We start from the raw sequence: 26,674 nt of genomic DNA, 5'->3' as shown, positions 1-26,674 counted from the left end.
ACAGCTAAACTTTTTCCTTATTCCTAGCGCTTTTACATTAGCTTAAAGAAGCACTTCCAAGTATCTTTTCTATTACTTTTCGCTTAATACCAAACCAAAACCAAACCCACTGCCGTCGAGTCGATTCGGACTCACAGCAGCCCTATAGGACAGAGTAGAACTGCCCCATAGAGTTTCCACGCAGCGCCTGGCGGATCTGAACTGCTGCCTCTTAGTTAGCAGCTGTAGCACTTAACCACTACACCACCAGGGTTTCCCTTCATTTAACAGACTTCTTTAAATTGATTTGCTCATTTTACTTAAATTTTAATAGTGAACTTTACATCATTACTATAGTAAGTCGGGAAACCTTGGTGGCGTAGTGGTTAAGTGCTACGGCTGCTAACCAAAAGGTCAGTAGTTCAAATCCGCCAGGCACTCCTTGGAAACTGTATGGGGCAGTTCTACTCTGTTCTATAGGGTCGCCATGAGTCTGAATCGACTCGATGGCACTGGGTTTGGTTTTTGGTTTATAGTAAGTCAGTAAAATAATGAGTTTAACGTGTTACTCGTTAATTTTTTTTTCTAGTGTAACTATTCAAACAAAATGTTTGACCTAGAATCATTCCCGAAACAATCAAATGTACATGTACTACACTTTGAGAAATGCTGGCTTACAGCATTTCACTGTGATTAAAAAAAACCTACTGCCGTCGAGTCAATTCCAACTTATGCCGACCCTACAGGACAGAGTAGAACTGCCCCATAGAGTTTCCAAAAAGCGCCTGGCAGATTCGATCTGCCAACCTCTTGGTTAGCAGCCGTATCACTTAACCACTACGTCACCAGGGTTTCCTCACTGTGATTAGCAGTTATAAAAAGTCCCCTTAATTCTTCCCATACAAGCTACCCAAACATTTCTAGTTGCTATAATTCTCTATGCAAAGGGAAGAGCAAACCCAGGAATTTAGAAAATGCATTCGAAATGATGGGATGTGTAAAATTTTTCATTTCATTCTACTGGAACGTCCAGTTCACCTCCAAAACACCAAGTACAACCTCTACAAGTTGACAAAACTGACTGTTTTGGGGTACCTTTAGCAAAGAGTTTGGCACAATCATGGCACAGCGAGAAATCATGAGACCACTGCGCATCCCACCCTTTGCCTGGAGTGGTGGATCCACAGCTTTTGCAGCGAACACACTTGGTACAGATCTGGAAGAGAAGAAAAGAAATTCAGTAGGAATTTATTTTTAATACCCTTACTTATTAAAGAAAAAATCTTTACTGCAATCTATTTCTAGATCTGACTTCTTCACTGGGATGGCTCGTCCTATTAATTACAGCAAACAATCATTACACCACCATCCTCAATGGCGAGTTGTGCAGACCCGACAGTCAAAGGACAATTCTTCTTGAAACAGCACAATGTGTGTACTCACCCAAACTTTCTTTTTCTTCGTGGGTTTGGTGGGGTAGTTTGGTCCCAGGCACTCAGGGTGATAGCTGTTTCGGCACTTATTACACTCCAGCAGCTGCTGTAAGAAAATATAACAGCAAAAAGGTGGGCATTACATCACCTTCACTAAATGCCTATTATTTAGTATCTCATTTCACATTTATTTTCAAATAAGTACAAAAAGACAAACTTACTGCCGCTGAGTTGATTTCGACTCGTAGCAACCCTACACGACAGAGTAGAACTGCCCCAAAGGGCTTCCAAGGCTGTAAATCTTTACAGAAGCAGACTGCCACATCGTTCTCCAGTGGAGCAACTGGTGAGCTCAAACTGCCAACCTTTCGGTTAGCAGCTGAGCGCTTAACCACCATACCATTGTAGCACATCATTATAACAGTTTGAATTTCCTCATAATTATTTACTCTCAATTAAAGCATAGGGATTTATCTCTGGCCAAAGGCACTCAGCAGTGAGTCTTCTTGTAAAATACACAGGTTTTTTGTTTGTTTTGGTATTTTATTCAATGACATGTTTTCTGCTGTATTTCCAAAATTAAAACACAAAAATAGGCAACTGGTTACACCCAATTAATAGACTAATTCAACAGAGAAAAGAATATATATACAAAAATTCTAACAGTAATATTCTCAGTTCCATTATTTAGTTCTTTGTACCTTTGTAGCCTGATGCTGCCTTCCACAAACGTGACAGAACTTGCAACGACGACAACACCAATTTTCCAGCTGGTCCTCCAGAGGGCGCTCGTTCTCCTCTAAACAAAACTTGTGGAAGGGCTCACAACAGACTTGGCAGTAAACAAACTGTAGTAAGGAGACGGGAACACAAAAGTGCATCAAATAACATGTAGCAATATCAACCAAACTCCACCTGTATACTCTGGGTTTTAAGAGTCCAGCAGTATACATTTAATTCAATACATATTTATTAAACAAAGACTATGTAAAAAAGCACAATGTTGGGCACTGCAGGAGATTCAGGGGAGTAAAGTGGTAATTACAGAATTACTTAATCATAATGTAACAAAGTAAAATATATCTGAGATGTAACAGAATGCACTAAGTGCCATAAGAGTTATAAACAAAGAGCTACAGGAACGTAAAGGAGTGGGGCAGAGACAGGTAGCGAGGAGAGGAAGAGAATGGGGTGAGAAGAGGGGGATGGAGAGAGAGACAGGATACGAATAGATTGATCTAAGCTCTACTTCATCTGGTTGGAAGCAGAAACGACATCACGAAAAAGGCAAAGTTTCAGATAGGTCTCCCAGGACTGACAATATGTTCACAAGGGAAACGGGAGAGGGAGTGGACAGAATCTCAGGTACAGGTAAAGGTGTTAAGGCAGCATTCTTGCATTTTACAAACATTTTAATGATTGCCTATTAAGTAGAAGGCAAAGGAGTGTTGTTTCAACTGGTGCAGAGCATGCAATGGGTGCTAAACTGGAAAAAGAAAGAGAAGGGCTATGTCACAGAGGACTAAACTCGGACCAGACCAAACCCAGTGCCGCCGAGTGGATTCCGACTCACAGCGACCCTACAGGACAGAGTAGAACTGCCCCACAGAGTTTCCAAGGAGCGCCTGGTGGATCTGAACTACCGACCCTTTCATCAGCAGCCATAGCACTTAACCAGTACGCCACCAGGGTCTCCCATAGAGGACTAGAGATAGGAAAAATCTGTGCTTGGTACAATCGGCTTTTGAAGGTCTTTGTACAATATACTGAACAGTTGTGAGCTCTGGTTTATCCTTCCCATCTCTAACTTTAGAAATCAATTCTTCTTATATTGATAAAAGATTTTCAAAAACTTTAATGAGGATAACCTGAAATTTTCTTCTGCCAGAAAATAATTATTGGGATGACTCATGAAATTTAATTAAGGTCTATAGACAATAGTATTGTATCAATGCTAATTTTCTGATTTTGACAAGAGGTCACGTTAAGGAACTGTCCTTGATTTTAGGAAATTCACATTAAAGTATTTAGAGGCAAAAGGGCATACTGTCGGCAACTTGCTCTCAAATTCTCAGAAAAAAAATCGGTCTACATATAAGATGGTTGTGTATATTTTCTCTCTTAATTTGTAAAATGTGTATACACACATGCACACAGAAAGAAAAGGATAAAGTAAAGGTAGTAAAATATTAACATTTGAGGAATCTAGGTGAAGGGAATATTACTGCAACTTTTTTGTAAATCTGAAATCATTAGCAACATAAAAAGTTACAAAAAAAGATTTGAATGGAGGGAGAATTCATCAAGCACTGGTCATGCTTTAGGTCTGCAGTATGGGCAGTGAGCCATGCATCCTCCAGTTCAGTTTCTACGACTCCTGTAGGATTGCTGTGCACAATATACACAGTTTAAACTAGAGCAATGATACTCGGGGGAAAAAATCTGTTTTATCATAGAAGTTGAAGGACTGGTGCCGGAAAACTAAGTTATTCCCATAGGTGGCAAGGTGTGGATGCGAAGCGTTAGATACTGAGGAAGATATACGGCAGACCCCTGGGACTTGCAGATTGAATATTTTTTGTCTCCATTATATCTGAAACAACACCAGCATTTTAGAACAATGTGCTACTTCTAATAGGCACTAGGAAGTTATCCGCTTAGTGAACAATACCAGGCAATAATTTGTAATTTTGCTAATACATAATTTAAAATTGCAAGCAGGTGGGACTGAGCCTCTGAGCTAGGGAGTGAGTCTCACTATCTGCTCAACATCCAGATTTCAACTTGGCTTTGGATTTTCTTCACCCCCTGTTGAATACACATCTTATGTGATAAATACTAAGCTAAGGAGGTATTTGGGAATTTGAGAATTATAAATTGCAAACTACTGCTACCTATTTAAAATTGTATGTGTGGTTTTTTTTTTTTTTGGTCCCACTGTAAAAGTAGTACATACTTACTGCAAAAAACTAAAAAAGTTTAAAAAAAAAAGAAAACTATATAGAGAAAAAAAAGTCCACCCATAATCCAACCACACTCAATATTTTGGGGTAAATCCTTCCAGAATTTTTTCTACATGGATATTTTAAAAACATTTTTTCCAAACCAAAATGGAATCACAGTTTACCTACTTTTTTTAATGTGCTGTTTTCACTTAGTGATATAGCACAGACCTCTTTCCACACTGATATGTATCTACATGGCTATACCTTTAGGACTTCGTATTTGCCATTATATGCATATCCTATAATAATTTTAACCAAGGCCCCTACTGACAGACTTTCGGGTGTTTCCAATTTTTTATTATCATGACCAATGCTGAAATAAACCCTTCTTTATGTATACAGATTTGCCAGCCTATCTACATCCTTAAGATAAATACCTGGAGTCGAATTGCTGGGTTAGAGGGTATACTCATTTTAAAGACAATAATGTATTTTCAAATACCCATCCCAGAAAGATTGTAATTAATCTACATTTCCACTAACAGCAAGTCCCCGTTTCCACACTATCCTTATCATCATGCTTTAATTTTTAGTTTTTGGCCATCAGAAGGCTTAATTTTTTATTTCTCACTTTGTGAATTATCTATTCCTATCCTTTGCCTATTTTTTACTGTCATTCCTTTTTTTTTTTATTAATTGCTAAGAGCTCTTTAGACAAGGGGGTTTTGGGATACAATATATAAGACAGTCATCAACAGCAGTCCTTTTTCTAGAAGAAAACTATCACTTTATTCTATGTTTAGACATCTAGCAGGAAAATCAAAACTCATAAAGAGTGAATTTAAGCGATGAGACTATTAAACTTTTCACACTCAATGTCTTTGCTACTCTAATAAGAAGCAGACTCTTTGCTGAAATCTCTGAAAAACTTCAAAATCATTGTATTAGCTGGTTTAAACTGGGGTTACTACCTGCTATCCTTAAATAAAACAGAATGTAAGAATTTCTTTCATTCATAGCAAAATAATCTACTATTACGTTTTCTGGGGTACAAAGAAGCAGGATACCTTACCTCGACATGCCCACTGCTGGCACAGAGAAAGCAAACCACCCTGGGTGTTATAGGAATGGAGGTCAAGATACCCAAGCCTCCCATCTCCCACACATTCTCTGCTTCACAGTCCTCCTGTGGAGAGAGGGAGAAAGATCATCTATGAAAGCTTTACAATGATATAACTTTGGATAGAAAGTAAGGACCGAAACCCATTGCCGTGAGTCAATTCTGACTCACGGTGACCCTATACAAAAAGTATAAAATTCAGATGTCTATGTAATGATTCACATCCTCTTTCAAGTGACTAGGATGGAGGCCTGGTTCATGAAGAAGCTGGGGGTGGCAGTGGGGTTGGGGAGAACATTTAACAACTTGGGGACCAGTCAGGGGAATCCCATTATTTCTGTTTTACATGAGGAACCCTAGAGCAGCCAGCTGAGGCTCTCTAGTTTAATAAAAATCATGGGAAGAGTCTTATGAAGACTCTTTATAAGCGTTAATGGGGATTTTATCAGCTTATTCTAGTTGCAGTTTCCAATTTTTAAAAAATGTTCAGGCAATCTTTTCCACCTTCCCAAAATCCTAATTCTTGTAGATTCATTAGTGTTGAACCAATGCTTTTTCGTGTCATAATTCTTTGTGTATGCATTCTTTTCAGATGTATTAAACAAATTACAACAAAGCCCCCCCCAAAAGCATAAAATTAATAGTGACACCAAAAATGTCAAGAGTATTTCATTTTTGGTGAGTTCAAAAATAACTGCTATCTTAAAAAAATTTAATCTCCCACACAAACTATTAAAAGGCTTGCCTGCTCGTTTAATTCTTTTTAAATTTACTGCAAAAATGTAGTGGGATTGCATTTCTCTTAAGAGTTTTGCTGATTCAAGCAATCATTATGGTTTGCTGATTTCTATGTGAATGAATTATTTCCTCAATACTGTTCTCACCTAAATACAACTATTGCCCAGGACGGGTAGCCACGTTTCAGAGCTTATATTCTCCAGGCAGTTCAGAAACCATGCCTTCCCAACACTGACCAAAGCTCTAACGTGCCTGAAGGCACGTACTAACAGCAGTTCTTATTCATTTCTCCCTCCTTGCTTAGTGCTGACTTCCCTTTTTTTCAATAACTTCAGTGACATCATTTTCCTTATTTAAAGTCCATGACATTCAATATACTATATGGTCACTTAACACCTTTACCTTAAAGTCCACTCTGATCCTGTGGACTCCATCTGCTGGGATTTTTTGCTTAGAACTAGTGCCATTGGAGAGAGTGCTGAGGATATTCAAAGTGCCTGCATTCTCCTGCTTATTGACTGGAGGTGGTTTTTCCTAAGGAGACACAAGATGGCTAAAGAACAAAAGCCCATCCCACTAGCCTTCATATTTGCAACAGACAATAAAGCAAATAGTATCTTATTAATACATCTGAAAAGGTTTCCAACTTAAGTATCCTATAGCAACAGAGAAGGGATCTTCAGAAAATTCTTAAGGACTTTTCTCTCTCTACCCATAATAAAAAAAATAGACACAAGGAAGCGGGATTGTTAGAGACAGTATTACCAAAGGATATTATGGGTAAAAATACAACTATGCCAAGCGGCCTGCAGTATAAGCACATTCTTGAGCTAGAACATATAGAGTCTTAAAGGCAAAGCAATGAGGGGAAAGAGACAAAAAAACAAATGTCTGGCTAAAGCTGAAACCTGAATTTTGTTGATTAATTTGAAGAAATTCCACTGCTATCTACATGAAAGCAGGATTGCGGTTTCATTCACTCAATCACGTAAACATCAAGGAAAAGGCTATTTTTCTACAGAATAGAATAACATCCTTAGGAAAGGGCAGAGAAACAAAGGTCTCCTCACCTTTTCTTTTGGTTTTTGTTTTACAGGGATACTTGGGCGGGGAGCCACTTTCTTCTGCTTGCTTTGCTCTGGACCTAAAAAATTGAAAACAAATTTAAGTCAGATGCTACGGAACTTCCAGTCGATGCTAAATAACAATGGCTGCTTTAGCAATGATCGACCTGTGAAGAAAGGTGCTTTAGGGGGAAAAAAAAACTATTTAAACTCAAGGGTCTGAATAGGAAATTAAGACAATAGCTCCAATTTGACAGGTGTTTTACTTCTATTTATTTATTATTACTTCATAGTTAAAAAGAGAGCTAATTTTCTTGAGCCCAAGGCTTAACATTATACATTTCAGGTTTCCAAAGCCTGTTTGTTTCAGACATCAGCGCTTTTCCGCTGGGACGTCCTTCTGGCCTTCCTCACTCACCTGATTCCGGAGGTGGAGGCTGCTTTTTCTTGGGCTCACTAGGAGTGGACCTGGGAACTTCTTTTTTCAGTGGTCCTGTGCTTGGCGGCTGTGGGGGGGTAACTGGTGCTGGCTGAGAGACCTGTTTGCTGGACTTCCTGGAAGCTGGGGTGGTGACTTGTTTGGATTCGGGCCCTGGGACAGACATACTTCCATCTTCACTCTTCTCCTCAGTGGGCTTTCGTGGGGGAGGCTCACTGCCGCTCTTCTTTGGGGCAGGATCCTCTCTTGTTGATGGGGTAGGTTTCTGACTGGAGTCCACTACGTTCTTCACAACATTGCTCTCTTTCTTTTCACTGGTCTTAGACTTTTTCTCTTTCTTTTTCACAGCTAGGAAGAACAAACAAACAAGAAAAGATCATCTACCCCATAAGTAACAGAAAAATTTCATTTAAAATAGAAGCACAGGAATGTAATATAATGTTATTTCCAGTTTCCTGAGGCTAAAGTTGGTGCTGAGAGGCTCAAGAAAGTTAATGCCAAATCGATCTGGTGAAATAGGTATACGTCCACTGGTCACGGAAACGGAACACTCTAAATTTTACATGAATTAAAAAAACTCTTTATTATGGAAATTTTCAAACATACTCCAAAATAAAGGGAGTAGTAAAATGAACTGCCATGCACCTATCACCTAGCTTCAGAAACCATCGACTTCCGGGGAAAGAGCAGTATGTTTTAAAAAACGAGTGTTCTCTTTACACTGGATGTCCACAACTCTACGGCATTAAAGCAAAAAGCATTTTTACCACACTACCTTTAGCTTGTTTCTGAAGGTAGGCTTTCGAAGGCATCCACTGTAGATTCTGGCATTTTCTCATCCTAGGATAACAAGGATAAGCCATAAAATAAATTACATTTAGAAGGAAGAGTCTGAAACAAGTGTGAATTTAACAGTTGAAAAAGGAGACAGCTCATTATTCAGATTAAATCTGAGACTTTGATCCTTGGATCAGCTCTTTTGCCTACCTTTAGTCTAAAAGGAGCAAACATCAAACTGTTTTTCAAATAGGAGTCATATTTCCTGTAACCAGTCCTGACCACGAAAGTCTAGTACCACACAATGGCCGTCAGGATTTTCTGTGGTCCAGTCAGCACTTGTTCCCTTATGATGAATATTCACATAAGAACCTGAATGCAGAATGGACTCAAATTGCCCAACGAGTCCTTTGTTTGCCACTACTGGACTACAGTCCTACCTCATAGATTTCATGTGTATTTCACCCCTCACTTTATATTTAGTGAGACTCAATTTAAAGCCTAAAAATTGAACTGAAAAAAAAAAAAAAATGCACTGAATCCACTTCAACTCTAAATTTAGCACACTTTTATCTTGCTCACATGTACCTTTTTGCTGATCTGTGAATTGCCTTACTTCTTCCCACTGAAGGGACTGAGACAAGATTCTCGCTTAAGGCCACATAAAGCCAAAACACATAATTAGTAAATGTCTGCCTTGAGCACTGTGCTCTTTTAAAGAACTATCTAGCGGTATACGGGATCACGCTGACAACAGCAAACTTAAAACATCAGAGAGGAAGCTTAAGGGATGGTGGGTTTATGTTAATGGGGAGGAAAATTAAGAAAACGAAGGTGAGAATGATTGCACAACTTGAAGAATGTAATCAACGTCACTGAATCGCACACGTAAAAATTGAACTGCTATATGTTTTGCTGTGTATATTTTCAACAAAGACAAAAAATTGAATAATTAAAAAAAACCCCAAAGCACAGAACTACTTATTGTTTCCTAGAAGCTGTTTCCCCTGAAGTAAATAACAGTATTTCTCCCAACTATGCTTTCTAAATCCCTTTCATGTCCATTCGTTCAGCGGGTATCTACTGATTGATAACATCTACTCCTGTGCCAGGCACTATGTGAGATGCCGCATCACCAAAACTTCTGCGTATGCAGCTCTCTTGATCCATTTTTAAACAAATCACCCCAGGTGGCAGAAAGAACACCCACAAACTGACTATAACATGGGGGAGGAAAGGTAAAACAATAAAAAATTCCATGTCAAGTGACAATATGCACGAAAATATTTTGGAAGAATACTGAGAGGGCAGAGCAGCTTATGTAAGATATTTTTAATATATTCTGGAAGCCACACAGATAAAAAGGACTTATTAGTCGACCCAAAAAATATGTCTAAATTTGTCAGTTTTTAAGTAGAAGCCCTCCAGAGCCACACTGTCCAATATAATAAAACTAAAATTAAACCAAATTTAAAATTTAGTCTCTCAGTCACACTAACCACATTCCAAGCTCTCAACAGCCACATCTGGCTACATTTCCATCAATGCAGAAAGTTCTATTGAACAGCACTGTTCCAGAATATTTCTTATTTAAGCATAGCCCAAACCTAGCCACATCAAAACATCCAGCCCTGCAACTAGCAATTTCAGGAAATTCAATACACCATATTCAGTTTTCTGATGCATCTCTGCAACGAACCAGGGATAAATAACCTTCATGGCGGAGAGGGCAACACCTCAGAGTAAGACACCCACTCACTTGCAGCACTGCTTCTTTATATTGCGGCCACCAAACTTGGGCTTGTCTAAGCAATTAGTACAAACACCACAGTCCTCAGGCACCTGGCAGCCAGAACACTGCCCACACCGCCTTGATCGCCGTCCTTTCTTTACTGGAGGTTCCTGAGGCGCCTTGTTTCTGGTGACAGGTTTAATTGGTTTGATGGGTGGAGCAAGAGGTTCAGCATCTTCTGAGCCAGCAACTGATGACTTGTCTGTCAAAAGAATGTGCCATTAGTTCCGAGGGAGTATCTCTAATCCCTCCTTGAGAGCAGAGAGGGAGAACCTCAAGACCTGTTTGTATTATTCTATACGTTCAAACCTTGTTTTAATTGGGACTCCAAAATGAAATACATTGTAATAAAATATTCATATGCAGCAACACTCAGAAGCCTGAGTGTTCACCTGAAAACTCAGATGTGTGTTTTAATTATTTAAATGTTTTAGAATGCATATTACTTGCAGTTTGATGAAAGCAAAAATCTGAACACAGAAAACAAAGCACAGTCTAACCTAAAATCAAGAATATGAACTGAATGCCTCTAAAAGTTCTCTAGACCTCTAAATTCTATATGAGCAGCTACCCAGCATTTCAGAACTATATGGTGGCCATGAGAACGTACCTCACAGCCCTCCAACTACAGGACGCATAACTAACCAAGGGCCCCAGCTGCTGCACAACAGGGAAACTAAGATAGGCCTATTCCTGACACAAGGCTCCTCTGACAACCAGTTTTGGCTTAAGGGCTCCCCAGTGGCCTTGCTAAACCTTCTTTCCACTGCATGACAATCTGGAATGCTTCCACCCAATCTTCCTTCCCTCAGGGCAGACTTGTAACACAGTCTGAAAGGTCCCCACCCCTCATCGGCTCTCACAGGTATTTTCTCTAATAAAATCCTTGCACATTTAATCTTATCTCGCCATCTGCTTTTCGGAGGACCCAGACTAATATATATTGTTATGAAGAACCTACTGGGCATCCCTGAATGATCGGCAAACAAATCAAATGTCTGCTCAGACTCCAAGGCCGCCATCTCTAACCTACCGTCATTCCCCATGGAAGACAGAATCTTTTCCCGTTCTTCCCATGGTAAGGCACTCAGGGTGGGCATGTCATCAGGAAATACAGCTCGTTTTCGGCCAAGGGCAACAGCAGCTCTTCTGCAGACATGTTTAATCCGGGGTCCTCGCACAGAAGTCTCTGATGAATCGCTTTCTTGACCCTGAATACAAGGTAAGCAAATAACAAACAATAAAACCATACATGTTGCAATATAATTAAATGAAGCCAAGGCATAGCTGGTTAACTTATCATGATCTAGAATCAAAACCACACTACACTAGTACATACCAGCTGATCGGCCATATCAATACAGCAAAAGCAATTATTTCTGTATCCTAAAATTGGCAGCAAATAAGGCTTCTAATTAAAAGAAAACAACTATGCTTTTACTTCCAATTACATACTTCTTACAATTCCCCTCAAAATTCAAGCTGCCAATCTACATCATCAAAAAGTTCAGTCTGGTATAAACAGGGCTTATCTAACCACAGGCTATGTCTTACATTTTCCTCAACAACAGAGAAGGGGAAAGGACCTATCAATGGGAGTATAAAAGGTCATGCCCCATATTTTAAAGAGCTGCTGCTCCTATTACTATGAGGCTAACCAAAACACACCCAAAGAAAAACATCTCTCAACTGGTGGATCTACTACATGCAAACATAGCCTAGGCCAAATGACATTAAAAACCTAAGTTTGTGGCCACATGATATGTTGGTATAAATACACATTTATTACATGAGCATTTTTTAAAAGTACCTAAAAATCGGTGCATTTTCCCAGAAAACTCTAATGCCTAGCTCTGCTAAGGCCACATTGTTCTTTGAAAAAAATCTGTCTTAACTTACTGACTTCTGATAACTATCAACTTAACTAACTAACTTCTACAGCTTTCCTGTCTCCCAGCTTCTAAGGGCTTGCATTTTGGTATTCTGCAAATACCTATTACCTAGTGCTCTCATCACTCCCTAATCAGAGGAAGAGAATGTTTCCCTCCAGTTTTCTATTTTATCAGGGATAATAAAACAATCTGACCATAACAATAACCAAAACCTAAAACCCAATACCATCGAGTTGGTTCCTACTCATACCAACTCAACCGGACAGAGGAGAACTGCCCCATAGGGTTTCCAGGCTGTAAATCTTTATGGAAGCAGACTGCCACGTCTTTCTCCCGATGAGTGGCTGGTGGGTTGGAACTGCCGACTTTTTGGTTAGCAGCAGAGTGCTTTTAACCACTGCACAACAAAACACCTTCTAAATTAAATCATAGATTTCATTACACCAAGCCCATTAAGTACAAACAGCTCAGCATCCTCTATAATATGACCCCGACCTACCTTCAGTCTTCAGTCACCGCTTTCCTGTGTGTACCAATCCAGCTACTCCCTGTTCCTCAAGCATGTTTTACTTTTCCACCTCTACCCACACTGTTCCCTCTACTTACAATGTTCTCCCCTGGCATTTTCTACCTATCAAAACCCTACTGGTCCCTAAAGGACCACTGCAAATGCCATTATCTCCATCGTACTTTTCCTAATCCCCATAACTGGATGTAACTGAAACACTTAGCCTAGGACTTGCCCATAAAAGAAACTCAGTAAACTTGACTTTAATACGCAAGGTAGAAAATATTACCTGTGCTTTGGGTTGGTCAGTTTGCTTAAGACTCTTACTCTTCTCAATCTTGCAGAGCTGGGCTTTGGCCTTTTTTAGGAGGCTGGCAACCCTCTTGTCAGTCATTGGAAGCTTGTCTGCCTGAGCCAACATGGAGCCTATGGAGGAAGTGGAATGTTTAACAGTGCTAGATGAAGGAGTGGAAAGGCAGAGGGTTTTCTCCTTCTCCAGGGATGGGGCAGTTGGGCCGAGGTCCAAGTTGGTTTTTTCCAGATTTCCTCTCCCTTTCTTTATAAGTATTTTGGTTTTGACAGCTGTTGTATCCCCAAGAGTCACAGAAGCAATATCAGTCCCAGAATCAAGTGATGAAGACTTCTTCCGCCCTGTTGTTTTTTTGGCAGAAGATGAAGTGGCAACATCTTCACCAACAAGAACCTTCTCTTTGGAAACCCTACCCACAGGATACAAAGCAGGACTACTCTGAATTTCTGATCCCTTTTTTCTTTTCTCTTTCCTTGACTCCCGCTTATTTTCTTTTTCTCTCTCCCGGTCTCTCTCTCTACTCTTGTCCTTCTCCACGCTCTTATCAGCATCTCGATCTTTGGACAGTTCCTCAGGGGCCTTGTCTTTATTTCTCCCTCTTTCCGTCTGAGAGCCTGGGGTAAACCAAGGGAAGAGAGGAGTAGGACTGCTTGATGAAAATGGCTCTGCTGGAGCACTAGTCTGCTTCCTTGGTCTCTGATTTTTCTCTGCAGATTCCCCAGACTGAGTCAGGGAATGAGAAGGGAAAGTAAAAGTTGGGTTTAAGGCACTAGTGGCAAGAGGACTAACAGAAATGCTTAATGAGGAAGAGACAGAAGACGGTGGGGTGAGAGGTGATAGCTCAGAAGTACTAAGCCTTCCACTTCTTGTCCTCATGGAGTGAGAAGGAGATCTTGGTTCAGATCGAATAGGGCTAAACACTTTTCTTTTCCTTTTTCTATTAGATACTCCTGAAGATGTTCCAGCAGAATTTCGATTACCAGGCAAGGTTACAGACTCAAATATTCTAGAGTGAGCCTCACTTGGAGTAAATCTTGGAGCTCTCAGAAGAGGGCTCCTTTTGTGCATATCAAACCTAGTTCCAGAATGGAGTGGTGAAAACAATCGGGCTGAAGCAGCAGTACCAGATGTAGAAAAACCAGATGCGAAGCCAACATCCTCAGGAGTCAGCGGAGGGGGTCGGAAATTATCAAATATGGGTTTGCGAATGAGACCTTCTTTGGCATACTTTGCTGAGGAAAAGTATTGTGGCTCTGACCTAGAATGCTTCAAAGAAGTCCACCTAAATGTTGGTTCTCGCAAAATAGATTTTCGCTTCTCTTGCATGGGAGCAGCAGAAGCAGGCAAAAATGGTGATGCTAAGGGGATTGTTGGAGGCATAAGCCAAGGTGTGTGGTCAGAGATACTGGAGGCTGGCTGCAGTGGTGGGGGTGGAGTGAGCAGAGGTGGAGGTGGAGAGGAGGAGGTCTGCTGCTGGGGGGCGCTTTGTAGAGTCGATAATTTTTTAGTTGTTCTAGATCCAAAACTTCTTTCTGACACTGAATACCTTCTGCTTCTCCTATCATTACTATCATTTTCTGGGGACTGGGAAATAGGCAGTGGAGTATGAACTTCAGGGGTGTTGCTCCGCTCTTCAGGAAGTACCTGAATCTCCTCAGAGGCCTGAGAGTCTGTGGAGGTATCGACACTGGGGCTACTAGATCGGGAGGAATCTGAGGACAGCTGAGAGGAGTGCTGAGAAGCTGCGCTTGACTTTTCAGAAGATCCACAGGATGCGGCACTGAATCTACTGTTCGGGGTAGACTCGAGTCGGGCGATTTTAATCGGTGGGTCATAGTCCTCATCCTCTATAAATCGACGAGGGGTTTTAATGATCCGTGAGGAGATAGCACTGACAACAGGCATGATGAACTGTCGAATATTTTTGACCTGTGTTTTCACTTTTCTTCCTTGCAGCTGAGCTGCTTCTTTTTCAATTTTCTTTTGAGCCCCCTTTTTTGCCCTTTGCAAGAGTTGCTTAGCAATTGTTGCATCTGTCCTTTTTGAAGAAGGAATAATCCTAACTGGCTTAATCCTTCGAGGGCTTTGTCTGACAACTGTCTTATCTTCTTTTGTAAGCGGAGGTGTACCTTCCTTGTCTTTCCGGACCTTCTGAGGCTTCTCCAGTTCAGAGTTAATGAGGAGACCTGAAGGGGTCTTTACCCTCTCTGTTGATGGAGGCCTTCCTCGCCGGCGTACAATCTGTACCCCCTTCCTTCCTATTTGAAGCTTCCCTGTCTTAAATTTAGACTTGAGAGGAGAGAGTTTACCTGCTCTTAATTTTTTAATCTTTGTGGCTTGCTGAAATGTAGCAGAAGGTGTCCGTTTAATTTTTTTCAGGCTATCTTCTTTATTTCCCTTTGGTAACTCTGAAATGTCCTTTCCGTGTGTTATTTTGATTTTTACTCCAGGGAAGGTGGGAGGTCTTCCTCTCTTCTTTTCTATACTTTTAGAATCTTTCTTCTTGATTTTATCTCCAGATTTGGTCTCTGATTTATTTAGAGGGGAAAATACAGCTGGATCTGAGAGGATAGCTGAATTTCGGTCAGAGCCACTTCTAGGTCTCCCACGAGGTTTTCGAGGACTAGTTTTAACTGTGTATAGAAATTAAACAATGAAGAGCATATATTTAGCTGTATGGTTCAGGTCTTAACTAAGCTGAATATAATTTAGCACAAGCCATTTTGTACTGAACTCTACTTGGGTCTAATGAGGCAATAAAACATCTTATGTTTGGATTCTTTTCACCAAAAACTTATCTCAAAGAAATCAAGTAAATAACACTCTACTTAAAAGAATGTTTATTTACTTTTTTGATATGCAAATCAATGCAATAATAAAGATTTTTAATTGAGTAATTAATCTACAAAACTGATTCTGCAACTTTAGCTGAGCAAGAAGTTTTTTCTGAATTGAAAATAATACATATTTAGAAAAAAAATCTGTGCTACCTTTCCATATCTAGCCACCAAGATTAACATTTAAGAACATGAGAACATATTTATAGTAAGTCATCGTACCACTTGAATTCAGAATTTTGGCTTTGAATAAATTTGAACAAGGAGCTATGTAGCTTCAATCAATAATATATCAACTCCCATAGGAAAAGGATCTGGGGCAGCTCGGCCTCTTGTATTTCCAATCTGTTTTACCAAAGTGCAAAGAAAGTTTTACTGAATAGAAAAGTTCATGAGAGATCAGAATAAGTTCATTGGGCTCTACAGCATGTGAACTCATCAGGGAAGTGACATGATGTGCTCATTAGTCTCCACTCCTACCTACAGGTCCTTGAAGTAGTTAGCCCAAATTACAGAATTGATTTCTAGCCCAAATTACAGAAGCGATTTCAACTTACTTGACGTCAAGAGTGAATTGACAATTTACTAAATCAGATCTCTTCTACTCCAAATAAAAGGAATTTTCCAATTTATAAATCAGCTGTTTAACAAGAGATTTAAAACAAGACTTTCCATAAAACGTTTTGTATAATTTTTTTTTAAGTATTACGCGTGCCCGTTCTATCATATCTTCTCTTCCCTCTTTACTTTTCAATGTTTCATGATTCACTGTTGTTCTGAAATGAACATCTCCCCTAACAGACACCAAAAGAGATTTATGCCTTTATGATGGCTATTTAGACTAAAGAACCAACCTCCTAACAAAACAGAAATCAACCCAGGTCTTATCGCTGAGCTTTCTAAATATAAAGGCTTTCCTCATCAATTATGAGATTTCCCAAATAGATTAAGGATTCACAAATCCATTCTAATTACAACAAAAGTAATGGGCTAGGAGACAGCACAGAAACTATGGTTTATTTCTTAAATAATAAAGCATATTCAGATGGTTTCAATTTTATAAAAATGAGACAACATTCAAGGTAGACCGACAACCAAGAAAAAAACTTAAGAAAAAACCATCATGAAAAACTTGTCAATTAACAAAATGAATCTCCTAGTCAGAAGCGCATCACAAGGTTCCTTGTCATTGTAGTAGACCTGAACCTGGCCACTCAGAGGGCTTTATCAATTCTGAAAACCTCTCTTATCCAACCTTTAAAAGAAGCATTTGGTGGATAATTAGAAAAAGCAGAACAGAGTTCCAGTTCTGCTACTAACTTTCATAATCCACTACATTCAAAGAACTCACAAATCAGCTATAAGTAAGTGCTCATCATATATTTTCTGTCATCTATAAATGAAGGGTTAGACCAGATGATCCCTAAAGCCACTTTCTGACATGAAGTTTTAAAATTTCATCACATCTTAAAGAGAACATTGCTACTGTCTAAACAGCACAAATACTGTTTATTGGCTAATGCCGCCCAACTAGAGTGGCAATACCACCACAATTTGGGAAAAGAAAAATTGTCAACTTACATGTTCGAATCAGATTACTATAAAAATATATATATATATACATATAACGATACTTTTCGAATGAAATCCAAATGCTAGCAAACATCAGAAACTAAGTCAATGTCAAAGAGCAAAAGCACAGCTAACAATGTCCAACACGATTATTTCTCCCTGTAAAGTTAAAGAAGTCCAAACGGCAGCACAGATGGGGAGGATATTTTCCACCAAAAGGGCTCTAGTCCTTTCCTACACAGAACCAAATTCTGCAAACCATTAAATGTTATTTCCACTGAGAATCTTCTCTTAGGAAACTGCTTGTAAGTCCAGAATTTCAAGACATTCTTGTTATTTTGTTGATGAGAACAATGACAAATACTGCTAACAAATGGCAACAATCCCATTATCATTTTTATTTTCTTTATTTAAAACAGCCTTTCAAAAGATCAGGTAAACAGTTTCATATAATGCCAACGTTTTGTTCTTAGTTCTTTGAAAATAGTAGACCAAATTTCCTCTGTAAAAAATAATGGCTGAATTATTCCCAAAGGCACATATGCCACCTTATAATGTAAAATATGTAACTCCGGGGATAGTTTTAATAAGTTATCTTCAGCTTGCCCACCAAGTTTCCCAATCATTCAGTGGAAACCTACCTCCCATGATACAAGTGGTTGCCAGAGAAATACACCAAAGAATAAACCAAATGTGGCCTGACAAAGAGTCCCACAGAGAAGTCCAATTCATAAGTCATTTCCTATTTAGTGTGAGGGAAAGAGAATCATGTACAAAAACCCCCAGTATCTTAGATCATCCTTTGCATGCAAAGAAGGCAAGGGGAAGTCACAAATCACCTCACAAATAAAACGTGAAGGCATCACGAGCGTAACTGGCCATACCTGAAGGAGACCTTGTGGGACTTCGCACTCTGACTTCTTCATCTGAGCCAAAACCTAAGAACTGCTCATCCTACAACAAAGGAAAATTATTTTAAAATCAGAAGCAAAAATACTAATCTGAACATACCCCAAAGAAATGCCCAGAGGGGACACAAGTGAATCTGGAAAACTGGCCTCTATATATTAATCATCATCATTCAAATGGATGCTATAAAATAAATTGACCCAGCCATACAGCTTCATTATGGACAAACAGGAGCTGTGAATAACTGAACAATGCATTGGAATGTCATCTTTGGTGCATCGTACACAGGGTGTAGTCCTAAATTTCAAAGTAGGTACAGCCCAAAACAATTAAACAATGACTTAAATTTAGGTAAGCAAATCAGTACAGTGGCAGAATTACACAGCCCCAATAAAACAAACATGCTTTTCAACAAATATTAAGTCTACAGACATCACAAATAACATAAACAATATCATAACCTATTGCCTACTAAATATTAATAGAGACTGAAAGTGCCATAACTGTCAGTTCCTTAACTCAGGAATTGACCTTTAGATGTGATTTCTGTACATTTGAGATTCAAAGATTCTCAATATGCACTTTGTAGCATAATTCTTAAATGCCCTGTGATAAGAGACTTAATGGTGGGCAGCAGTATTTGTGAAAGGGATCCTGAATTGACCATATACAGGGTGAAATCCTATCACTAACAACTCAGGAAAACATTTTCTTTTCACTTACATTTGGAAGAGACAAAAGGCAAAAAAACTTCTCCTTACCTCTAACTTTTATCTTGTCCTTTAAAAAAAATTACTAATGATTCATTTAACCTACTTGGGACAAGTTCTCAAGAAAGATGGTCTATTTAAACAAACTGATTAATAGAAATACACTCGCTCGGAGACTAAGAGTTCGTTCCAGGGCAAGAGACAAAACTCACACAAAATAAGAACAAAATGAGGAATAAAGGACAGATTTTCTTGACCCTCCAATTTATATCGATAGGCAGGCCCCAGCCTGAGTTCCCATGATCAAAGCACCAAAAGTCTCCTTTCAAGAACTGAGACCACATGTATAGACAACGACATCTGCACATTTTCTGTTATCTACCCAGTTAGTCTAAAGGTGGAGTTAGGTGCAAATCTGTTTAAATTTCAACCAGGAAAATATTAAAAGCGAAATGTAGACTCTGAGCACGTTCATCTCCTAAATTGAAATGCCTTTGAGGAGCACAAAAAATTGTGAAAAAAGTCTTTGTATACTATGGAACTAAGAGACAATTCCCATCAGGAGCCAAAAAGGGCTTTGCTCTGAGATTGCTAAAATTACTGAAGTATTGAACTATTAAAAAAAAGTTGAAATTCTCCTCTTCTAAGAGATTTGTTTGAAAAAATACTATAATTCTAAAAAATGTTAGCCTAGTACATCTACAATAAACCTACATTTAGGAAATACATACTAGAGTACTTCCTAGAGTCTCCACTTTCATAACATTTAAAGTAAATTCTGAAAATGTTCACCTCTTCCTCTTAATTAAAACAAGTTGGACATAATCTAGAACTTGTGGGGCTTAGCCCCAAATATATTTCAGGAATGATTTTCAGGGTTTACACTTTAGGCTATAACATTACCAAAAAAAAAAAAAAAGTAGTAGCTAAAACTCAAAAGATATCATAAATCCAAAATCCTATCACAGTAATGGAAATCCCAATTTGGGAAAACTGTACTTTTCAGCAGGAAGAAAAAAAAAAAAGACATATAAAATAAAAATAGTAATCGTAAAATGTACTGAGAAAAAAGCAGATCAATAAATAGGCAACGGTAAACTACCTCGAATGCTTTAAAAAAAAAAAAAATTCCTGGAATCTTAGAATTTTAGAGGGGGCCAGGCCAATCCTCTCGTTTGCTGCCTTGGGACACCACCAAGGAGAGTGGTAGATCAGCAGAGGGAAGGGCTAGTTTAGGGTCTCAGCTCTAGCACTTGCAAGTTACATGATCTCAGACAAGTCACTTACTATCGCTGTATCTCAATTTATTTGCTAGGGTGTGGTAAGGAATAAATGAGGTAATTTACATAAAATCACTTGGAAAACTGAAAAGCAACATACACGTAGTGGTTGTTATTACTGTTGTGGCTGAAGAAGCTGAAGCTCTAAGAGGCCAAACGAGCCACCCAAGATCTTACAGGTAGCTACAAAGAACCTATTTACCTAAACTTGGATGTATTAATGACCTTGCTAACATAATAGTTACTATTTAAAACTAGAAAAAAATATTTAAAGGCATCCAATAAACCACCTGTAGTTTAAAAAAATATATATATTCTTTCAGCTACTACTAAGTAGTAACATCATGCTCCTGCTCAGATACCTCACGTTTCTGTTCATTCTTTCCCCACATTATCCCTCATGGAACAACCTGTTAATCTATGCATTTCACGAAGACATCTGGGGACTTCCCAACACTTACCAGGGAAATCAACATTGCTGAATGCATAACATTTTGTGCTCCAAGTGCCACAATGACAATTCAAGCAACTACACATACAATAACCAACAGGTAAGGTAACCAACAGGTGAAGTAATGAAAGATTATTTTTAAAAGAAATATAAGAGATAAACACTGCTATGTTCATTATCAGCAACCTTAGTAGGTCACATTTCCATATTTCAAACTTCCACAAAATGTAACTATACCGCCCTACTCTGATGTGCTCCAGAAGAGCAGAGTATGGCTGAACTGTCAAGCAGTAATTAACTCTGCCAATGCTTAAAGTGTGCGAATAGTTTTCAAAATGACCGAAAACATTAACACTTTTCCCTTCTGGCCTTGAAAGAAAAGAATGAGCGGTCAAAGGGAACTACACTTCTACCCAAGAATTTTCTCTTCATTTGAAATATCTGTTGACTTCTTGAAGCATGGTTTAAAAAAAAAAAGTATCCGTTGTTTAAAGAATCCAGGCAGTTGAGCGCCCCCCCCCCAAAAAAAAGGCCATCATTGTTACGTCCAAAAGCGTCAGTCTTCTAACTCTGAACTTCCAATTCAACATTAAAAAAGTTAATTCTGACTCACAACAATCCTGTAGGACAGAGTAGAACTGCCCCACAGGGTTTCCAAGGAGCAGGTGGTAGATTTGAACTGTTGATGTTTTGGTTTGCAGGAGTTACTCTTAACCACTGCGCCACCAGGGCTCCAATTCAACATAAAACCAAAAAACACCAAACCCGTTGCCATCGAGCTGATTCCAACTCATAGTCACCCTACAGGACAGAGCAAAGCTGCCCCACAGGGTTTCCAGGGAGCGCCTGGTGGATTCGAACTGCTGACCTATAAGGTCCCCCCAAAATTTAAGGAAGGGCAAACTGAGAAAGCACTGGGAAAGAATGCTGCATGGGGGTGCTGAACAGAAGTCCTTTCTGCTGCACACACTGCACAGGCTTTTCATCTCCCTCCCTTGAAACACGCAGGGTCTCTGGAAGATGTAAACAGGGTAACTGCTGGCTTCCCAAAGATTTAGATTTGCCTAGGAAAAAAAAACCTACAGAAAAACGTCTACAAAAAAGACAAAAGAAGCTGCAATTAAATCCATGCCTGGTACCGTGGCATCATAAGCCTGGGCAGCCCTCAGGAGAGAGTACAAGAAACATCATGCTTCACAGACCAGGTGTTCCTGGGAACCGGGCCCAGACAGCCACTCATCACACATACTTTCCCTCTTAATATGGCCTTCTCTGATGAGCACAGCATTCCAAGACAGAGCACAGACAAGAGCCATCAAACCTATTCTCTCCAAACAGTGAGAGACAAGATCGCCAAGTTTTCAACACCTTCTTACCTTCAAAAACAGAAAAATACCCTTGCTAAGCAGAGCACTGTATGATACTGTTAAATCATACTTAGCTTCCAGTGATTAAGGCTACAATGAAGCTACCTAATGTCACTTCTTAAGTGAAACCCAATTGTAAAAATAATAAATCTGTAGAACTTTTTTTAATTACTCCCACCCCTAACTAGGGTAGCCAGCCATCTAAGAATGTCCAAGCATGCCTTTACCAGTAAATTCTACTTTATTCATAAATATCTTAACATTTGAGGATTTTTATTTTAACGGCAGAATTTATTTATAAGAGATGAGCAATAGGAGTATTTTTTCACAAGAGAATCAAAGTGAACTCAAAAGTATTACAGATAATATGTTTACATGCAAAATATAATGAAGACATTTTAGAAAAATACATGAAATTTTGTCTTCCAAGGAATTATGTACTCTGAGGACAACTTTTCAAATAAAGCATTATTTCATTTTCTTGTTCACTCATTCATAAAACATTTATATGCTTGTTACAGGGCTACATGTTCCCAGATGCAAAGATGAGTAAAACATGAGTCCTTCTCCAAAGAAGTAGCTAAGGAAAAGACAGGCAGGCACACAATTTCAGCCTTCCTTTTAAACACCAAATTCACATTAAAATGTCACTAAGAGATAAAATACTATGTAATAAATATTCTGGAATTTTTAAAAAGTTGCTTAAATACTGAAATAATTCATCTGCCTCATATTAGTATTTGGTTTGTGGAGAAGAAATATTCAACAAATGCCAAAATATTCATTCAAAGGATGGCAAGTTCTATTTCCATCCCTCAGGATTATAACCAGGCACCACTCTAGCGTTAGAAATCAGAGAGTTTAAGTAATCGAGACTTAAACCATCTGCAGTGATTAGATGTGACATGGTTCCTAGTAATACCGGTGACCTGATAAAAGTTCAACTGATAGACCTCAACTCCCTTTCCTCCCCATTCCTAACTAAGATAAGTAGATTTTAGTTTCTCCCTTAGATTCTTCCCAACTTACCATACAAAACCAAACCCATTGCCGTTGCCATGGAGTCAATTCTGATTCATAGTGGCCCTACAGGACAGAGAACTGCCCCAGAGGGTTTCCAAGGCTGTAATCTTCACGAAAGCAGACTGCTGCATCTTTCTCCCATGGAGCGGCTAGTGGGTTCAAACTCACCAGTACTCCTTCCAACTTACCATGAGAAAAAAAAAACAAAAAAAACCAAACCCGTTGCCATCAAGTGGATTCTGACACACAGCGACCCCATAGGGCAGAGCAGAACTGCCCCACAGGGTTTCCAAGGAGTGCCGAGGATTCAAACTGCCGACCTTTTGGTTAGCAGCCACATAGCTCTTAGCCACTACGCTACCAGGGTTTCCCAACCTACCATAAACCTACCATAGTCAGAGCAAAAACCACTCACCTGAAGTTCTTCACCTCCCAGGCTAAGGTGAAGGTTCCAAAGCTACTTTGAAAACTCCTCTATTAACAAGCTCAGCCACTCCTGGCCTCACATGAACAAAGCCCAGGATGACTCTGCTCATACTCTTCTATCAAGAGACTCCTCAGCACTTCAGAGCACTTAAGTGGTAAATATCTCAAACATGCCCAGCTTTAGAAGCCGTATCGTAGCACTCTCTCTCCAAAATCTTCAGTCTTGGAGTTTGAAAAATCAAATTCTTTCAACTACAAAGGTTTTCCGACGAATCAAGTGAAAATAACATCAATAACTATAAAAGAAGAAGAAGAAAAAAAAAACCCATTGCCATCAATTCTGACTCACAGCGACCCTGTAGGACAGAGCTGAACTGCTCATCGGGTTTCCAAGGAGCGGCTGGTAGATTCGAACTGCCTGTCTTTTGGTTCGCAGCCTGAGCTCTTAACCACTGGTGCCACCTCTTTCATTTGAAGGCTTTTAATTTTTGGTGTCATCATACATAGTTCTACCATATGAGGAGGCCACAGGAGAACTAAGAGAATTACTACGAACAATTAAATTTGAAGAAACATTTAGGAGGCATATTGTACATCTCAGCAGCTACAGTTAAAAAAGAGTAACACTTCCCCTTTGGGAACTGATTCCACAGTTAGTTATCACTTCTGCTGGCATATTTCCGTTTGTGTCTACTGCTACAAGCTCTTGATGTTGCATTTGAATGACACACACACATAATTACTAGTATTTAATTAGCAGAAGGGATTTTAAAAATGTGTTTACATGTTTGTCTCCTTCTCTAGGGTGCGTGCTCTTTGAGGACAGGGACAATTTCCTTATTCATTTTTGTATTCCTAGTATCTGGCACAAACTTGGCACCCAATAAATGTTTGCAAGTTGAAAGTAAAGGAAATGCAATCCACTAACTGTTTAAAAAGCATTAAGTACTTACTGCGGTAATAGCACTGTAGTGGAAAATACTGGTGGACTCCAAAAAATTAGACAATAGGCGGCCTACTTGGAAGACCGCATATTCAGGTGGGGAGACAGAATCAGCCAATTCATTCATTCATTCATTCACTGAAATATGTGAGCCTATAACTGGGTTAAGGAGTCCTGGTGGCACAACGGTTACCATTTTGTCTGCTAACCAAAAGTTTGGTCGTTCGAACCCACCTAGTGGCTCTAAGGGAGAAAGACCTGGCAGTCAGCTCCCATAGGTTACGGTCTAGAAAACCCTATGGGACAGTTCTACTCTGTCACATGGGATTGCTATGAGTCAAAATGAACTTAATGGCACTCAGCAAAAGCTGGCTTCTGCCTTCAAGGACCTGCCAGCCTGTTTAGGGAAGAGATGAGTAAATTAACGCAACACAGTTGTTGCCTTTTATGCTAGAGGAACGTATAAGGGGACACAGCAGTAAGACAACTAACCGAGGCATGGAGAAAGGATCAGGAAAGCCATTGCACAGACAATGAAAACTTAATCTAATTTTTGAAGGATGATACAGTGTAGAGGAGGGGGAGAAGACAGTACATTCCAGGCAGAAAGAACAACATGCACGAAGACACAGAGGCACAAAATAGCATGGCATGGAGTGAAATTATAAACAATTCAGCATGGCTGAGGCCCTAAGCTGGCGTGGGAAACCGGCAGAAGATACTAAAGAAAAAAAAAAGGCAGGAGGTAGATCATCACAGGTCTTATAATAAGACTGACTGTGTGTTTGAAGTTTACCTTCATGGAAGTGTGGACCTTATCCCGGAGGCTATAATGCAGCAGTGACTCAGGCAGGAGAGAAGCATGATCAGATTTATATTTTCAAAAGAGCACTGTGACAGCAGCGGGCAAGTAGAGGCTGCCTTTAAAACCAGAAGCAGGTAGAAAAGCTATAAAATTACTGTAGTGGATGCGGATTGAGGGAAAAGGACACATTCCATAGATATTTAGGAGGCAAAATGGACAAGGTTTGATGACCGTTTCGACATAAAGGGTTAAGGGAATGGAAAGAATCAGTAAAGACTTAGAGGTGTTTGGCTTGGGTTGATTAGGTTTATGGCAACATTTACCAAGACCGGGAAAACAGAAAGAACACAGGTTATGGAGTGGGGAGGCAGTTTGTTTCGACACTTGCATTTGAAATGTCTATCCAGGTTGTTCACAGGATAGAGTGATCTGGAGAAAGTACATTCGGCTCAGCGAGTATGTGGTTGCTGAAGCTGTGTGGATGAATGCAATGACCCAGAGAAGGAACGCTGAGAAAAGAAGGGGAGATGGCAGAGCCCTGAGATATATCTACACTTAACAGAACACTTGGCAGGGGATGAGGAGGGTGGGTAACCCTAGGAGGGAAAGTAAGATGGAGTGGCCAGGGAGGAAGATCATACATGATAAGTACAAAACTGTCAAGGGAAGAATACATGTCAAGGGGTGGTCGAGATGGGTAAAGACTGAAACTTGTAGAGCGGGATATGGAAATTTGTGACCTTATCAAGACCAAAATTCAACGCAGCAGCGTTAGAGGCAGGAGTCGTCAAACTGCAGAGGGCTGAGGTGTGATTAGAAAGTAAGAAAATGGAAATGAGTATAGACTACTCTTTTGAGAAACTCAGTTATATGGGGAAGAGAGAGAAAGACTAGCTTGGGAGGACTATTTTTTTACTTGATCATGTTTATATGCTGAGGGTAACATAGCAGCAGAAAAAAAAGAGACTGAAAATCCTGAAAAGCAAAGGAGTAATAAATGGAAAAGTGGCCCTGGGTGGGGGGGGCGGGGTGCGGCAGCAGTGAGAGAGAAGAGTACAAAGCACAATGGAGGGGAATTCTCCTCCCTGGAGAAAGGAGGAAAGAGGCTAGACGTGGACCAAGTTGCAGAAAAGTTTACAGGCAGGAGGAGTAAACTTAGAAATTTCTTTGAAAGCACAGGCAAAATTTTGTGTATATATGCATCTGTCAGGTGAGAAACAACAGAGTTCTTCAGCTTCTCAAGCAGGCTCTCAATCTAAAAAGTTTTAAGAATGCAGCTTTGAAGGAAATAAATCATATGAAAGGTAATAGGATATCCATTGATTAATAAGAAGGGAAAAAATGCGAAGAAGCA

General features: G+C 39.6%; 1 protein-coding gene across 8 annotated transcripts in view; it reads right to left on the bottom strand.

Moving 5' to 3' along the window:
- The window catches only part of KMT2A (lysine methyltransferase 2A), a 75,062-nt gene that overhangs the window by 31,332 nt on the left and 17,056 nt on the right, over window positions 1-26,674 (bottom strand). For 5 of the 8 annotated variants that reach the window (XM_049856432.1, XM_049856435.1, XM_049856436.1 and 2 more), the window contains 12 exons: window positions 18,291-18,360; window positions 12,977-15,630; window positions 11,321-11,498; window positions 10,255-10,489; window positions 8,494-8,558; window positions 7,698-8,066; window positions 7,286-7,359; window positions 6,618-6,749; window positions 5,430-5,543; window positions 2,114-2,260; window positions 1,423-1,518; window positions 1,075-1,195 (listed from right to left, as the gene is read on the bottom strand). In XM_049856432.1, coding sequence (XP_049712389.1) covers window positions 1,075-1,195; window positions 1,423-1,518; window positions 2,114-2,260; window positions 5,430-5,543; window positions 6,618-6,749; window positions 7,286-7,359; window positions 7,698-8,066; window positions 8,494-8,558; window positions 10,255-10,489; window positions 11,321-11,498; window positions 12,977-15,630; window positions 18,291-18,360 — 4,255 coding nt within the window. The remainder of the gene's footprint in view (window positions 1-1,074; window positions 1,196-1,422; window positions 1,519-2,113; window positions 2,261-5,429; window positions 5,544-6,617; window positions 6,750-7,285; window positions 7,360-7,697; window positions 8,067-8,493; window positions 8,559-10,254; window positions 10,490-11,320; window positions 11,499-12,976; window positions 15,631-18,290; window positions 18,361-26,674) is intronic. The other 3 variants (XM_049856438.1, XM_049856439.1, XM_049856433.1) reach the window with 2 other exon arrangements.

The sequence above is a fragment of the Elephas maximus genome, chromosome 17 (genome assembly GCF_024166365.1).
Source record: "Elephas maximus indicus isolate mEleMax1 chromosome 17, mEleMax1 primary haplotype, whole genome shotgun sequence".
NCBI lineage: Eukaryota > Metazoa > Chordata > Mammalia > Proboscidea > Elephantidae > Elephas > Elephas maximus.
The sequence above is the reverse complement of the archived record's forward strand: the minus strand, read 5'-3'. Positions and strand labels throughout refer to the sequence as shown.